Source organism: Athene cunicularia (genome assembly GCF_003259725.1).
Source record: "Athene cunicularia isolate RWA chromosome 6 unlocalized genomic scaffold, athCun1 chr6_part1, whole genome shotgun sequence".
NCBI lineage: Eukaryota > Metazoa > Chordata > Aves > Strigiformes > Strigidae > Athene > Athene cunicularia.
Genome location: NW_020799105.1, coordinates 23,397,272 through 23,414,271, shown reverse-complemented (window position 1 = coordinate 23,414,271; position 17,000 = coordinate 23,397,272). Strand labels below are relative to the sequence as shown.

At 40.7% G+C, this 17,000-nt stretch overlaps 1 protein-coding gene across 1 annotated transcript in view; it reads left to right on the top strand.

The window, feature by feature from the left end:
• ADAM12 (ADAM metallopeptidase domain 12) overlaps positions 1 to 17,000 on the top strand; it is a 171,759-nt gene that overhangs the window by 132,871 nt on the left and 21,888 nt on the right. Inside the window, exons 12-14 of the mRNA XM_026851654.1 lie at positions 7,204 to 7,381; positions 12,133 to 12,222; positions 13,684 to 13,879. Coding sequence (XP_026707455.1) covers positions 7,204 to 7,381; positions 12,133 to 12,222; positions 13,684 to 13,879 — 464 coding nt within the window. The remainder of the gene's footprint in view (positions 1 to 7,203; positions 7,382 to 12,132; positions 12,223 to 13,683; positions 13,880 to 17,000) is intronic.

The window sequence follows — 17,000 nt, the reverse complement described above, 5'->3', positions numbered from 1 at the left end:
TTTAGTATTGCTTCACCCCCAGAACACAGAAAGGAAAGTCACAATAGGCCTCTCAACAAGAAAAAAAAACAACACTTCTCCGACCGTACATTTGTCAAAGTAAAAGTAACTGCTAATAATGTTTTATTTGGCAGTTTTGTGACTGCACAAATATTAGGCCATGACAGTGTGTACTGTATAAAGCCATCAAGCGTTGTTCCTTTGCAGAAAGGACTTTTCTGAACCATCCAGCCATTTGTTTCATCACTGCTTTCTGCCCTGAAGTCCCACATACGGTATTATAAATCTGCCTTTTTGAATATTTCGGGTAGTTAAATCTTCACCTTCGGTTTAATGGGAGAGGTCGTCTCAGATGGGGCTATGACAATCCAGGCTAGGCACCTGAAGTGAGATTATTTGAATGCATTCTGAGAATCTGCACTATCCCCAGGCCAAATTAAAATGAACCTCAAGCATTTGTGTGTGAAGTTTAAGCGTTGCCTTGGAAAGACTTTCTTTTCAATAACCCTGGAAATTTCATTGTAGCACAACAAGCCATTGCCGCTACACATCAATTAAATGAACCACTAGTGTGACATATTCACATTTATTGGAAGTGTAAAAACTACTATCTAGTGAACATCACAGAAGCACTAAGAGAAATCTAGTCTTGTTTTTAAATCACTGACCATGAACTCAGACGCCAAGAGCTTTGATGTCATGTATAACTACATGGCCCAATTCCGTGCTCTACTTTATTGATGCTCTAGGGATTAAAGCTATAAAAGAGGAGCAAGAGAGTGAAAAATAGGCTAGAAAAATAAGTATGAGTTGTCAGACATCTAGTGCCTTTTGAAGCAAACTTCCCATTTCAATACTTTATATATATATATATATATAAAACCACTCTACATTTTTAGCTAAATACTTCCAACACTGCCGAAAAAGCTGTGCCAGATCACTTCTGGGACTGATATCTTGTACAAAGCTCTATCGTGTGCTGCTTGCAAGGGCCTGCACATCTTCCAGGGGCCCAAAGAATCCTCCAGTTTACCCACTCCTCCCCTTGTCCTGGCTCTTTACCATTTGCAAAAGCTTTGGGTGGGAGGGAATCTGCAGATAACTTTAGACTCTCCCTTTACTTTATTGTGCTTGTGGGATCTACTTTAAAACTGCTTTTGTGTCTTTCTCCCTCAAAAATACTTAGAAATGAAGACAGTGTTTAAATAGTACATTAAAAAGCCCTTCCACGTTATCACACTTGTCTAGTTTTAAACAATTGGTATTAAAACATGAGGCCTGTGAAATAATGTGTAATGACAGAACCCGATACACGAAGGAATCTGTAGTATTTTCAATATCAAAGAAAACTGGATTTTATCTCCTGCTTGATAGCTAATTCTGTGAGGTTCTTTATGCTTACTAATTCATTAACATACACGCTGTACAGAATAGCTGAAGTGTCAAAAAATGTCATCTAATAGCAAATTCAGTTTTATTCGGGTAGGCTCATATCTCTCAGGAGACCACAAGAAGTTGTTGGAGAGCAATAATAATGTTTAGAAGGTTAAAAACTAAGGGGGATGCTTTTTAGTGAGAAAAAATTATGTCAATCAGACCAGGAGATAGGGGAGGCTGGAAAATTGTCATAGTTCCTTGAAAGCAACTCCTCACTGGGTCTAGGAACATTCGTGTCGCTTGAGCTGCTACTAGAGGTTTATTCTTGCGTTACTCTCTCTACTGCTGACATTTTTTTTTTCATGGAAAAATCACTTATACCTGAATTTTAAAAAGCAACCTTATCTCTATGTTTTGTTTAAAAACCGCCTGGTTTTAGGTTCTTTATGTAAGACTGGAATATGCAACAGAAAACCTACACGTTTGTGTGTAAGTCATTCTGTAGAGTCTGAACAAGAGGGAACTCAAACTCACATCTGCCTCCAATTAAAAGATATGAGTTGTTCTCCTCCTCTCCGGTTGTAAGTGAGCCACTGTGCAGCCAAAAATCGAGAATATTGGAAAGTAAGGGGAGTAAGTGTTCATATTTGTGAATGTCAAAGGGTCCTAGCAGCGAGACAGACAGAGACACACACTGTGATATTCAGTTCAGATAAGGTGTTGTCATTGAAAGTGTTTGAAATTCAGGTGATTGATGTGACATTTCTGATGCAGAGGGCTGGGACTCGGCACGCCTCTTGTCTTTGAGGACCCTCCTGCTCCTAAAAAGCACGGCTGGTGCCTTAGCTCTTCCCAAATCTGGCCTCTCAGGCTTCATTTTTCAAGCATTCTGGACAAAACCCGGTCCCAGTTTATTGCACCTTTGGAAATTATCTAGTCAACAGTTGTTTCAATAAGTATGCTCCAGAAAAATCAAAATGCCCTTTTAAATTTAATATAATCTCCAATTATCATATTACCTCAGGGAGGAAGGCATGGTGGTACTTAATAGAGCTCTTTGGGGCTGTTGTGCGTTTTAATTGAGTGAATAATTGTAAAACACTTCAGGGCCTTTTGGTAAAAGGCTCTGTATAAACATTGTCATAATGCTGAATAATCAGGCGGCAAGATGAACTGGAATAAATGAACCCTATAAATAGATATATAATTTATATATACGTATAATACGTGTGTGTATATACCAACATTTCGGAGAGAGCAAGGCAGTTATTTTATAAAAGTCCTACAGTTCTTGAATAAGGAAAAAAAAAAAACCCTGATATTGGATAGTGATAATGGTAATAATCAGAATGTTAGTTTTGAAGGTATTGTGAACCTGCAGTTTTTCCTCCTGTGCAGTGCAGAGAATTGCCAGGAGCGTTGGTGGTGTTACCGCTTCAGTGATGCTTCTCGAGAAACGGCACAATATGTCGTGTTTTATGATGGAGGAACATGGAGCAGGTTAGATCCAAGGTATTAAATATTTAAATGCCTGAAGACGTAGATAGACATGGTTTGTAGGAACCAAGGGAGCCTCATTCCAGACGGCTTTCCCAAGGTATTGCTGCAATGCAGTGGTAGGGTTTGGAGCGGAGCAGAGGCCTCCTGCAGCCCACGTCAGTGCCTCTCCAGGAATTTTCCTGGAGCGGTGGGAAGGACAGCAACGGCGAACATGGCACACCAGCCGCAGTGGTGGTATTGCTCCTAGGTCTGTATCTGATGTGCTGTATTACCCTGCACGAATCACTAGCCACTCAGTTTCTCCTAAATTCTTTGGCTGTCTGATCCCTGAAGACTATAATTTTCTGGGACAGTGACTTTTCTGTTTCTGTGCTTGTACTCGCTTGTTATTCAACCCGTTAGGAGGGGGAATGCCTCTGAAATGGAGGTGATGGAGATGAACTTTTATAGTTCATGCAAAAAAAGCCTATGCTGGGCAACGCAGTGCTAGTACAAAGAACCCTCTACTCTTGAAAGGAACTTGACACAGTGATGATGCCACTTCACTTAGTTAATGACAGGAGCCATCTAATACAGGCTAAATGCAAAACTACATAAAGGAAACGGGCATCTGAATGGCCTGAGTGCTTGAAATATAAATGAATGGGACACGACCAGACTCTGTTTCTAAAGACATCAGTTACCAGGCATCCTCTTACTATTGTGAAGCTCTCATTTGCAGGAGCAGTCAAAGCTATTTTTGCTGGGAACTAGGATATTCGTGGCTCGAGATTAAGTACATCTTTTAAGCACCAAGAAGACACTGAGGGATGCTGTGGATTCAGGAGGGGTAGAAAGGCTCTGAAATTATTTTCCTTGCTGTAAACTTACTGAACAGACTGATATAGTGCCGGGCACAATTTGAGTTCTGTAGACTTGTACTCGCAGCCGGAATGGTGTGACAGAATAGTCCATTGTGTATTAAATTTACAGATTCAGTGCAGAAAATGTGTGGGCTATTCAGCATCTTAGAATAGGAATTAGGTTGGACTGAAGTTTCCTTTCTCTTACCAACCGCAGAAGAATAAGCATCTGTTAAAAAAAAAAAAAAAAAAAAAAAAAAAAAAAATGAAGGATAATGGAAAATACTGATTCCTAATTATTTTTTTTACCTCTGGAAGGTTCTCCAGTGCCTATATGAGTTGGTATCTGAGGCTTTTTCCAATAGGGTAAGTGTCTGAGCTACCATAGAAAGAACAAATATCCCTGTTTAGCCTGTTACTGAAATCTTGGAGACAGGTCAAGGACTGACTTTATTGTGGAGATTCCATTACCTTTTCCCACCCAAAGGTGAGTTCTGAAGCCTCTTAGCAGGGTAGTATGAGGAAGATTGATGCAGTTGTTCAGGGGACAAGTTTCTTTCACATGACCATTACTCCGTCATTTTTCACAAGCTCCAGATTCACTTACACATGATTCCTAATGCTGCTGACATCTGATATCTATAGCTTCCCTTCCCATCTGCCAGGGATTTCATGCTTCTGATGAAAGAGCTTTAAAATTGCAAAGACAGCCAAAAATGTAGCCTAAAATCACAATGATCAAATGCTGTGGCTGTTACATGGGATTTTATTTTTTTTTCCCAAAAAAAATGAAGAATGGTTGTGTGTCAGATTATCATGGTATTAAAGATCAATTATGTCTCCAATGAAATGCTAACTGGCATCAATTGATGTGGGATCCTCTCTTGCATGGTGTGGTTACCCTTCAGTTGCTCTCTGTTTCCACTTGTTGGGTTCATCTCTGGTTTTGTATTGCTTTATTTTGGGCTTACTTGGTAAAGAAAAAGTATTTTCAGAAAATTTCATCATATAACATGTGCTGCACGGATGTCAGCTGAGGAAATCAGTGTCAAGAGCAGGAAAAGCCAGAAGATGAATGGATCTCTTAGTTCCAAATAGGAAACAGCTTGAAGTTCCTCTGAGGGGGGAAACAGAAACCTCATTCATTAACAATGACATTATTTCACCTCTGGTACAAAGTAAGGATTCTGTTCTCCCAGTGACGGACAGACACATCTCGCATTCATGCAAATGACCCTGAGCATTCATGGATACAAAGGAATGGCCCTAAAATATTGGCAGTTTTGACTGGTGAGCTATTCTCATGATCTGTGGGTGGCTGAGACATCTGGGCCAGGGAAAAACGCGTTATTTGTGTTCCTGTATTGATTTCAGCCTGTGTAAGGTCTGCACGTCACCCTGCCTCAGTGGATATCAAAGTAAACCGGTGTCACTGACGTGAAGGGTCTTGCCTGGGTGATGCAGTGTTCATTTATTCATCGTTTGAAAGGAGAATCATGTCTGATCAAGCACTCATCCCTTGTGCAGGATCAGTCAGATGTCTCAGGGCTTCCTGATTATTTTCTAGTGGTTTATAGTTGTGTACATCCATCTGCTTGGTCAGAGACACGTACGCGGAGTTTCGTGGGGGTTTTCTTGCCAATCAAACTAAGAGCAGGACAGGAGTTTGGGGTGTCCTTTTAAGAACATCTCCAACTGCTCAATGTAAAATGGACAGTAGGAGGTTTCCCAAGTGCCTTTATTTTCTGTTCCATTACTCTGATACCTTCCCTGTCTTCCCTTGGGGCCAGAGCTGCAGCTAGAAGCCTGACTCCTACCTCATGCTATTCTGAAATCTCTTTATTTATCCTAGACTCTGTCATTTTGCCTAAACATTGATGTTTTCCAGAAATCAGCTTTTTAAGTGGAGATGCCTATTAACTTTCTGAAGTCATATGTCAGTGAATCACAGAACTGATTAGTTTAACCAGACAAGCCCTGTGGTGATACAGAAAAATTATTTTCTTCTTCAGTCATGTTTATGTTCTTTTCCAATGAGCTGGCTGTTTTATTGCAAAAGAATCGGTAAAAGAGGTAATTTTAAATAGGCACAAAATAAATTCTGTTCTGTGAGGTACCCATAACCTTTCTAGAAGATACTAATTAACCTCCTTATGTCAGCATAGGAAGCCCTATTGCATTTATAACCGTCAAATTTTTATTTTTTTTTTAAATAGAAATGATCCCTTTCTGATGCCTATAGGCATCATCATTCACAAAGCAAGCTTTTCATTTCAGGATATGAGAAACAACAGTAGATTAATCGAAGTCTGAAGTTCAGCACTGCAGAACATCCATCCATTACCTTGCTTGTCTGTAAAGATTATGCCCTAATAACAGGAGTGATACAAGGCATTTCGTGAATAAAGCCCAGTCATTATCAGGTTGGCTCCCTGTGCTGCCATAATGTTGAATTACTGCTGGACCATGGAGCAGCAGTGACGAAGGTACCAAGTCTCAGGGGAGATGTTGTTTTATGACTCGGTTTTGATACAGATCCAGTGTACCCACGTGCACATCTCAGTGTGGAGAGGGCACGAGAGATTTTAGGACGCGATTCTGATGGCCAGATCCAGGTGACCTCTCTGTGGGTCAAACTGAAAGTATTCATTAGTAAAAATGGAATTAAGTCCTCCAGCAGAAAACCACAGGTTATCTGGTGATATTTGTACTACACTGGATCATTTTGCTAACGTTGTCCTTGTGTTTTGGAAAGGAAATCAAAGACGCTATGTGCCTGCAGGGCAGGGCCAAATCCTGCTCTCAGCAGTGGGAATTCAAAATCCAGGTATTTTCAGTAGTGTCTGTACAGTCATCCTGATTTCATATAAGAACTGTATTTGCTTTAATCATGCAGTTCCCAAGCTTGACTTTGATGAATTGCGGAAGTAGGCTCTTACCAAGTAACCTGGTGTTTTTCTCTTTTTTTTTTTTTTTTTTTTTTTTTTTTTTTTTTTTTTTTTTTTTCCCCAAAAAGAGCAGGAAGTTTGCCATACTGCAGAGCAAGATAAATGAATCTGCCAGTTGAAGCTAAATTTTCCAAGAAGGATTAGGATGTTTTGCGGTCCTGTAAATGCAGGAATCCTCCTAGCAAGCCCGGAATTTCTTTAGGATCATGATAAAAATTTGCTCTGTAACTACATATGTGTAAGAGGTAGAAGGAATTCCAAATGTGAACACTTCCAATCCTTAACGGCAGCTACAAATTTAAGTGAAAAAGATGGAAATGCCCTTACTCATAGTCAGAAATTATTGTAAATGTTTGGCGCTTAATTTTACATTGACTTGCTGTATTTCCATTCTATGTTAAAGAGTTTTTAAAAAAATGCACACAATCTTCTTGTTTGTGCACAGATGTGCTAAAAGGTCACCAGCGTGACAGGAGAGGGATGTTTTCATCTGATAATACTACCTTTCTTTTTGCCTCTGTGTGTTTTTCTTCTAGCTATCCATTTCCCATGGTATTCAGTAGCTGCAGTAGAAAGGACCTGGAAAATAGCCTGGAAAAAGGAGTGGGAATGTGTCTGTTCAACTTGCCTGAAGTCAAGGAGTCCTTTGGTGGTCAGAAGTGTGGGAATGGCTATGTGGAAGATGGAGAGGAGTGCGACTGCGGGGAGCCTGATGTAAGAGACCGTCTGAGAATTACTGCTCACCTCCTGTGCAGGTTTTTAACAGTGCAGAATTGCTTTGGCATGTTTAATGCTATTTCATGTAAAGCAAAACTCTCCCTGCTTCTATCTTATTAGCTTAAACTTCAGAGCCCTCAGAAGTACAGGGAGTTTCTGCCTGATTTGAATTTGAGTTGTTAAGTTCAGGCAGGGCCTTAGTTAAGAATAGACTCGATTCACCATTAGAGAACAAACTCTTTCCTGGCTTGTCCAACAGACTAACCGTGACTATCTGTCATGTTTCTAACAACAGAAAGTCCTTTAAGTACTAGACAATAAGCTAAACTCGAAATAAATCTGTGAACATTGCTCAGATTTCTCAAGGTACCATGCGTGAATTGAAGGTGAGAATATGAGAAGCCACTCATATATTAATAAATATTTATATAAATATTAACAGTGTCTAGGTATTTCTTCATTGCAGACAGTTTCAGATTTTAGGTACAAGACCTTTCCCTCCTTCCCAATGAGGTTTTTCTTTGTCACTAGACAATTACCTTACTAACAGAAATAGCCTTTACTTCTTCTCAAAAAAAAAAAAAAAAAAAAAAAAAAAAAAGATTGTTCCATTTAGTTTAGCAAACATGTCAGAGGTCTGCTCAGATCAGTAGGAAATGGGCAAAACCTGGGGGTCAAATAATATCCGAGCTGACATCCTTATCACTTTGGCATCCCATGCTCACGGGCTGTATTGACCTTCTTTCAGAATATCTGAATTAAATACATCGGCAGATGAGGGATTCGTTTCCTGTGATAAATATAATTTTACAGACAAAATAGATCGGGGCAGTTAAAACAGCGAGATACTGCTGTATCCTGTCTATACAGTGTATTGGATTTACACAAGCCATAAGGATTTCCTGACAGTTCACTCATTCTTCAGGGTAACGAGGTTGGAGGAAGCAGGCTTATCTTCTTGTTTAAAGTCAATAGAGTGCAAGCAGCTTGCAAATGTCTTTCTAACCTGGTTATCTTTCTCATTTTCACTTTTGAATGTTAGTGATACCTTTTCAAGTCAAAGCCACTTAATGTCAACAAACACTGACTTGATTTGGCTCTTCTTTCTTGTCTTTCCTTTTTAATTATATTGGACAACTGCAGCTTGGGCCCAATTCACTGAAATAATTCACTGGCCAGTCATTTGTACCAGCTGAGTTTTGTCAACAGTGCTGCAGTATTTTATGGCATGGAAAGCTGTACAATAACATATGCTAGACTGTTATACGCCAGTCTAATAGGTACATGTAGGTGGTTGGTAGAGATATTTCTCCTTTAAGTAAAATCTTAGCCCCATGTTGAGGTCTGTGCTCACTGACATACCTCAGCAGTTGGACAGCAATGGATTCAGGAAGGGTGAAGAGCTGTGACTGTAGCACACCTCCAACCCTTTGGACATCCCTGGAAATGCTGATGCTGTAGGGACTCTGACCATCTCCATCCACACTGTGGTCTCATGTGCATCAGGGGCTCATCATATTCTTGAGTATAATGGATGCCAGCATGCTCACCACCAGGCCAAGAGTGTAAGACCAGACCAAGGATTATATTCCCTATTAAGATCCAACTTAATTTTGAATTATATTACCGAAAATGTCTGGTGTGCTACAGTGTCTGGAAGGAGGGTTAATGTAGGTTACACATAGAAAGGAAGAAGGAAAAAAAAATAAAAATCATTGGTCCCTGAGAACTGAAAGGTGACAAATGTGGCTAATTTTATAACAGGCTGCAAGGGGAATCAGAAAACTACAAATTGGTAAATCAGAAGTCAGACAAATTACTTCCAAATGTAATTAAGAGCTAGTGCCTGAACAGCTGTGACACGCCAGGGACAAGTCAACACAGCTTTTGTGCCAGGAAATCTTGTCTTACAAACCTATTGCAGTGCTCTGAAGGACTTAGCAAGTGGATGGAAAGGGGCAATGATGGTATTGCAGCCTGTTAAGAGTCCAGAGAAGCTTTAGAACCAAAGCCTTTCAACAAAGCCTCTTTAGGAGACTAAGAAGCTGTAGATTGAGAGAATATTGCATGGGCAAAATTTGGGTTAAAAGCTAGGAAACACAACCCGTTATAAAGAATCCATTTTATGCAGTGGAAGGAGATCTGCTGCGATGTATCCATGAGATGAGTCCTGGCAACCACACAATTCAGCATATTCATAAACAGCCTGGGAAGAGCACTAGTCTTAAATTTGCTGATGATATTAGTTAGGATGGCAAAGATGAAAGCTGTCTGTGAAGAACTGCAGAGGAACCTTCTGAGACAGCTGGACTGGGCATTAAGATGACAAATGGGATTCAGTGTGGAGTGATGCACATTCCAAGCATCACATATAAGATAATGGACTCTGAGCTGACTCTGACCATAGAGGAACAAGACTTCATATTGCAATAAATAGTCTCATGAAAATGTCAGCTCTGCGCTCAAGAGTGGTCTAAAAGGTAAATAGGCTGTTAGAAATTACTAGGGAAGAAATAGGAAAACAAAACAAAGCACCAGTAGGCCTCTATAAATCTGCAGCGTCCTGCGTCTGGAGCTGCATGTGCAGCTTTTTGCTACCCCTCCCAGATCTCAAGAAGGATAAAGCAGAATGAAAAAGGTTGAACGAAAAGCAGTAAGGAGGTTCAAAGTTTTGGAGGGGCTGTGTCAGGAAAAGAAGAAAATGAAGGAAAACGTGACAGAAGATGATAAAATCACGAGTGAAATGGAAAGGATGAGTAGGGAGCAATTGCCCTCCAGCAAGAACTGTGCATATAAAGTTAGAAAGTGGCAGGTTTGAAACAAGCAGAAGGAGCTGTTCTCCAGACTGTGTCCATTGCTTGTGAGTTCCTTTCCACTGGAGGTTAGAGGGGATAAAATTGTCCGCGGAGCCAAGGGAAAGCCAGGAGGCTGGGAAGGTGTCATGTATGGGTGTTCATATTCTTGTCCTTAAGCATTTTCTGCTGGCTGCTGCCAGGGGGACACAAGGCTAGAAGGGTTATAGGCTGACCCACTGTGGTCTGTCTTGTGTTCTTAGAAAAGTGGGCTTGAAAACAAGATGTCCTGTCTACAGTATCCAACACCACGTAGATGATGCTAGAATTGCTGTCGTGTTAGTCTGTCTGAGATGCTCTGATGAGCCCAGACGCACACCAAGAAACCCAACTCCCATCATTTCTGTTGTTACTAATTAATAACTACTACTAATAAACTACAACACAGCAGTAGTTTCAGGTGGCAGCCTCCAGCCTCTAAAAGCCCTGTGAGCCTTTTCTGTTTGCTCGCCTGTTTATGTTCGAACCATTCCTGACAATTTAATAGCCCGGGCACAAAAACTATTTACCAAACTCATTCCCTACAATGAGCAATAAGTGAGCGAGCAATTGGAAATTTCAAAGGCTGTGGTAGCATCATGCAAAGAGCTGTGTCTTTATCCCAGCCTGCCTGTGGCATGCCGATTGCTTTCCACGGCTGGCTGGTGTAGGGCCAGATGATGGGGTATAGGAGCTGACTGTTTCAGAAGTACCTTAATTGGGCTGTCATTGCTTTCCCCCACTCTGCTTTTCTCAGATTGCTATTGAGGTGAATTTATAAAATGTTTTCTGCGCAAAGGAACGTTACTTCTTAAATACAGCAGCTGCACAGAAATATTTGCGTAGCCTGCTGCCTTCCGGCATGATCAAAAATAGGTGCAGCAAGTTGTTTCACTACTTCAGAGCAGCACAGTTAGCGTTGTATATTCAGCCAGATATTATCTAAGAAAGCAGTGAAATGCTGAAAATCATTTTGCCGTTTATTCGTGAGTGCATCGGTAGCCCTATCTTGCAGTTGGAAAGCTTTACAAAAGCCAATAAAGTAACAAGAGGCTGTGAACATCAGTCTAACCCACTTATTTTTCCTGTGTTCCCTATATTGTTAGTGATCCCTTGTTAAGTCGAACTGACTTAACACAGCTGAAGAGCAATTTTATCTGCTGCTATTTTTGTTAGAGAGATGAGATTCCGGCACAGCTGATGTAACTTGCAGCTTGTGAGCATAATCTTGGAAAAACAAAACCATTATTTTCTGAAACTTCTTACTAGCTCGTTCTACTGAGGATAAAGTTTGCGAAAGCCCACACATGCCACCATCTAATCCGTAAGTGTGAAATTGGGATGTATCAGTTAGTGAGAATGCAATTCATACTCATTTCGTTTCTCAGAGCTCTATTACTGGTTTACCCTGATAAGAGATTACATGGAATAGCGTCATCATCTCTCCTTGTGGCAGCCACCAGTCTCCACATGATACAGAAGTCTGGTGAGCAACTATCACAAAGTAGAGAGCTGTAGTCATGATGCTCAGTAACCGCAACACAGGTCCTAGATCCTCAGTGGAGGCGGTGGAATCATTCCACTGACTTCTTTTTTTTTTTTTTTTTTTTTTTTTTTTTTAAACCACTGTACTACTGTATCAGGATCGGTTTCAGCATACATGAGTTGTTTGTGATATTTGGGATTAGATCCATAGCTGGAATAAACCAGCCTTCCTCAATGGCTTCTCTGGTTTTACTACAATTACCGTGCTTGTTGAATCTGAAGACAGACAAGACTTTTTGGATCAAGTTGTAGAATTTCATGCATAATTCATTATTTCATGCCTAGCTTTTCTTGGCGGAGCTATAGGCAGCCTCTTAATTTACAGCTCATTGTGACTGAACGTTGTCTGCTCTAAATTTATCGTCCATCTAGGAATGTACAAACCGGTGCTGTAATGCCACTACCTGCACTCTGAAACCGGGAGCAGTGTGTGCACATGGACTTTGCTGTGAAGACTGCCAGGTGAACCAACGGAATCTTTTTTTTTTTTTTTTTTTTTTATGTGTGGGGTGGGCAGAATTCCACAATCTTCCCAACTGAAGAGCAGTAAGCAGGGATGGAGAATAAGCAAGTTGGTATCATTAAGCATTAAGACACTTGCACTTCGTGTAAGCAATTCCAAAAATTCTCAGATTGTCACAGTTCTTTCCTGCAGGAGCAGATCAACAGACTTTTTAATGGTGTCTGTGCTATTTGTAGCCACTTCATCAGCTCATGCAAAACATCTTTTTCATGAATTTTTGTAGGCTTTTGGGGTTTTTTCATGCTTATATGGAGTTGTTGCTTATATGCAGTTGTGCTCTGGCAAGCAGTTGTTAAATGCTGGACCCTCTTTTTATGGGAAGACTCAAGATACTAATTCTGTCAACAGCATATATATTTTTAATGGCAGATCATCAACTCCTGTGGACTCCTAACGTACTAAAAAAAAAGCCAGCTTGCTGCAGGCATTCACCTTCTTGAATTCTCAGACCATCTCTTGCATATGGGCTAATAAAGCATTCAGCAAGTTTCCATTGTCTGTGGCAACCATCTGCCTAAAAGCTCAGTAGCAGCAAGCTATCAAAAGAGCTAGCAAATGCTTTTTAGCAAAATCAATCTTCATGTCTTTTTGCTTTTTACCAAAGGCACTGTGGTGATGCAGTTAAAAATCAGCGCTGCTCTCAGAGCACACCCATCTTTTGTGGTTGTTGTCGATAAATGATTGTTCAGATTGCCCTGTTCCACCATTAACTACGAGTTGCCTTCAACTCTGAGAAAATGCAGTTATCCAGGGAAATCAGGACAGGAACAGTTATATGAACTAGTTGTATAAGTAAGTTGAAGAAGGTCTTGACCATGACAGAGCGATGTTTCCATCAGGAAATGCATCTCCATCCCAGGAAGCTGTCAGGGAGCTGAATCCAGAGGCAGGTGGGCTGGTGGCTTGGTGAGCCATAATATAACAAAAAAAATATATAATATTCTGTGTTCGGCTGGCTGCCCTGGTCGCTGCTGTGTGCTTATAGCCATATTGATGAAAATGTTTCTGCTCTGACTTCTGGTCAGTGCCGCAGAGCATCCTTTGCAGTACAGCTCAGACTGTTTCTGTGCCTCTGTGTTCAGACATGATTGCAGGAGGCATGCTGAAAACTTTGGTTCCTACTTGAAAACGTAATGAAAAGCTGGATTTACCTTCTGACCCAAGCCATGTGAGCCATGTTTGCAGCTGCAACTTCAGTTTGGCCCTCCTTCCTGCCAAACCCTTCTCAACCTGTGTCAAATAAATGTATTTAAAGAGCTGTGTAATCCTTAAACTGTCCTCTGCGGTCAGCTGGTGCAGAGCCAGTGGAAAAAGCTGTTCATGCGCTGCATGGGTTATACCGCTGCATAACTCTTATTGATTGGAATTACAGCAGTAAAGGGGTTTTGTTTGTTTTGCAGCTAAAACCAGCGGGGATTTCTTGCAGAGAGTCAAGCAACTCCTGTGATCTGCCAGAGTTTTGCACGGGAGCCAGCCCTCACTGCCCAGCCAACGTGTACCTGCACGACGGGCACGCGTGCCACAGGGTGGACGGTTACTGCTACAACGGCATATGCCAGACCCACGAGCAGCAGTGCATCACCCTCTGGGGCCAAGGTGAGTTTGAGAACCGGGAGGTCTGTTTATGAGATAGACTTGGGGGGGAAAAAAAAAAATAAAAAAAAAAAAAATGCATGTGATTGGGAGGAATTTTATACGGCACCAATCTGTATCTATTCTTTTCTGAAATGGCAAACTGAATAATGAGGGAATCATTCTGTGATTCATTTTATCCTTGATTTGCAGTCATGTTCGTTTCTTGCAGCAGGAGGTAGAGAGCAACAGTAACTAGATTCATTCTGCAACAATGCTGCAAATGGCTGGGTGAACTTAGACAAATCATTTAACACTGACTTTGATATGGCCTTATGTCATCCTACAAAGTGCTGAATGCTCTTGACAAGTCGAAATTGCGTTCTTTTTTCAGGCTGGTATGGAAGCTTCCTTCTGTGCTCTAAATTGTGCATCTGCAAAACATATATATCTGTCTACATCCCAAAGCAGAGCTCCGTGTTTGACACTAACATCAAATTCTTGTATCGTTGTGTGTATTTTATTAATTGGTGTTACCCTGTAAGCCTGCCTCCTGACAGTACACTTAGCACAGGACGTGCTCAAGCAGAAAAAGAACTTATTCTCCTATGGAAATTTACTTTTTTTTTTTTTCAAAAAATCTAATAGCATGAGATCTTGGGTTATCCAAAATAGGTGATATCCCAGGAAAGCCATTCACCTTTCTACAATGTCCTGCAGCTCTTCCGCTGAATTACAAGTACTAACTCAGCATTTTGCTATTGCCTCCTGCATCACTGGGGACATGTCATGTCTCCTTCAGCATCTCACTTACTCCCTTTCTCAAATGGGAAAACTACTTTTACCTCCTCTGAGGAGAAACATTTTTAGAGCTAGATTTAATTATGTCTTTTAAATTAACTTTTTCAGCTCCGTTAGCCTCTTAATTCGATATCTCTCTGCCCTCAACTCTCTTTCAAAATTTCTCTATCAATATAATGACACAGATGTTTCCCTTGGTCAAAACCCTCATCAGAAATCTATTGAAAGATCCATCTGTTATCTTCACAGGGACTTGTGCCATTCACGATTTTTCTTTTAAAGAGCATTAAAGCATCTCAGGAAATAAGGCCACTGATACAGACAGCAGGTTAGCTTGGTCATGTGGGTATAAGAACATGTTAGCAGAGTTCCGCTTCAAACTTAAACTCCCCGCATGGAACTGATGCATCTGATATACTCCTCCGAATCCCACTTGCATCACAGAGTTAATATGAGCTCATGTAGGCATGTACAATTACAGCCTCCAGTCTTAGTCATACTGGGATTCTTAATCCCCTGGATACCCAGACATTTTCTCTTGTATAAAGCAAAGTCTCCGTACAAACCAGTTTCCCATGCCATGGAAAGTTACTCGGTCAGACTGTTAATAATTTCAGTCTCTGAGAAAAATTCAGCTAAAGGTCAGGGAGCTGAATTGTTGCAGCTCCCTTGCCAGGGCTGTTCCCTAACTCAGCAAGTCCTCCAAACCCCCCAGGCTCCCCTAATTCTTTCTTGTCTTCCTTCTTGGGACTATTCGGTATGGGCACTGCTGTGCGTGGAGTCTCCAGTGGTCAAGGCTATGGGGGTCTGCTTCTGAGAAAGATGACTTCATTAAGAACAGAGCTCAAACGGACTTTAATTGGAATACCCTTCTTTTTCATGGGAATACCCAAGGATAAAGGTTTTGAAAGGGTTTTGAAACCACTTGCATCCGACTGGAGTATGAGCTGGCAGATGCAGGGTGGAATGAGGAGAGGGCTCGGTGGGCCATGCAGTTGGAAAAATATCATGGTACAGATAAAAAAACTTTTCAGCCTTGCTTACAGCAGAGGGACTTGACATTCTAAGATGTTGTCTCTGGGCTTCATATCCAAAATACACATTTGAACCTTTTACCAGATTGTTGTACTTTGTTAGAATTTTTTTTTTTAACAACTGTATGTGTTGGAGTGGAGTGTAAGACTAGTTGTGTGGGTTAAAAATTCTATACTGTAACGAAAAAAACAGATCACAGTTCATTTGCATTAATTTCTTTTTCCCAGTAGGAGACAGCCATGGAGAACAAAATACAATAACTTTTCTTAAAATAATATTCAGTATATTGAATTTCTTATCAGTGTATTCTTTTGTATATCTATTTTTATTCATCAGGTTACAGATGTCCAGTAGCCCAATGATAAACGTCAATCTTAATATTTTTAGATCTAGTTAAAGAAAAACGATGAGCGCTGTCAGAGTTTGTTTACATTGGGCTGAGCAATAGGAACCTGTTCCCAGAAAGAAGTACTTGCATTTCCTTGGGCGGTTTTTGTTACTTTCAACAGATAAATTCGAATCAAATAGAGGAATATTTTCTGCTATTCCCTATCTGCAATAGCATGGAAAGCTTGGTGTGAAAGAGGGGAGGAGCACCTGGGGACAGTCTCTGCAAACAGCGATTAACTCCTCTTAAATACCAAGTTCATTCCAGGCTGCTCCCAGAACACACACATTTCTCTACTCTCTCACATTAATTCATGTCATTTTTATCTTTAAGGAGCAACATGCATGAATTGCTTGTGACCTTTTTTGTTTCATATTCAACACCATCAGATTGCACGGATCTGACCTATTGATAGTAGTGTGACTGAAAGATACATCGATAGTAATGCATTTGTGTAATGTCTGGTACTCCACTGGCATTTTTCGGGAGTAACTAGATACACAGATAAAGCTATTTGAGAGAGAGAAATTATTGATTACCAAGGAATAGAAGATTCTCAGCTTTAGACTCATGGCTTTTTCTACATTGACAAGAAAATGATTCTTTAGGGAAGGGAAGGGAAGGAGATGTTTGTCAGTGTGTTTTCCTACCCTTCCCTGAGAGGGAAAAAAACCAGTGATTTGGGGGAGCCAGTGGCAGGCATTGACTTAATAATTAGAACGTACTTAAATTTGTTGCATAGACATGGCCATTTGTTCAGGCAAGAGCAATCTTAATTTTAATGTCAATATTTGTTACAAAGGCCTGTCACTGGTGTAGGAGCTTTGCAGTTTTTTCCAGGTACAACCCTATAGGCAAAGGAGATGGGTTTCCCATCTAAGTTAGCTGACCAGATCATTACTAACCGTTTGTTTTGGGGGG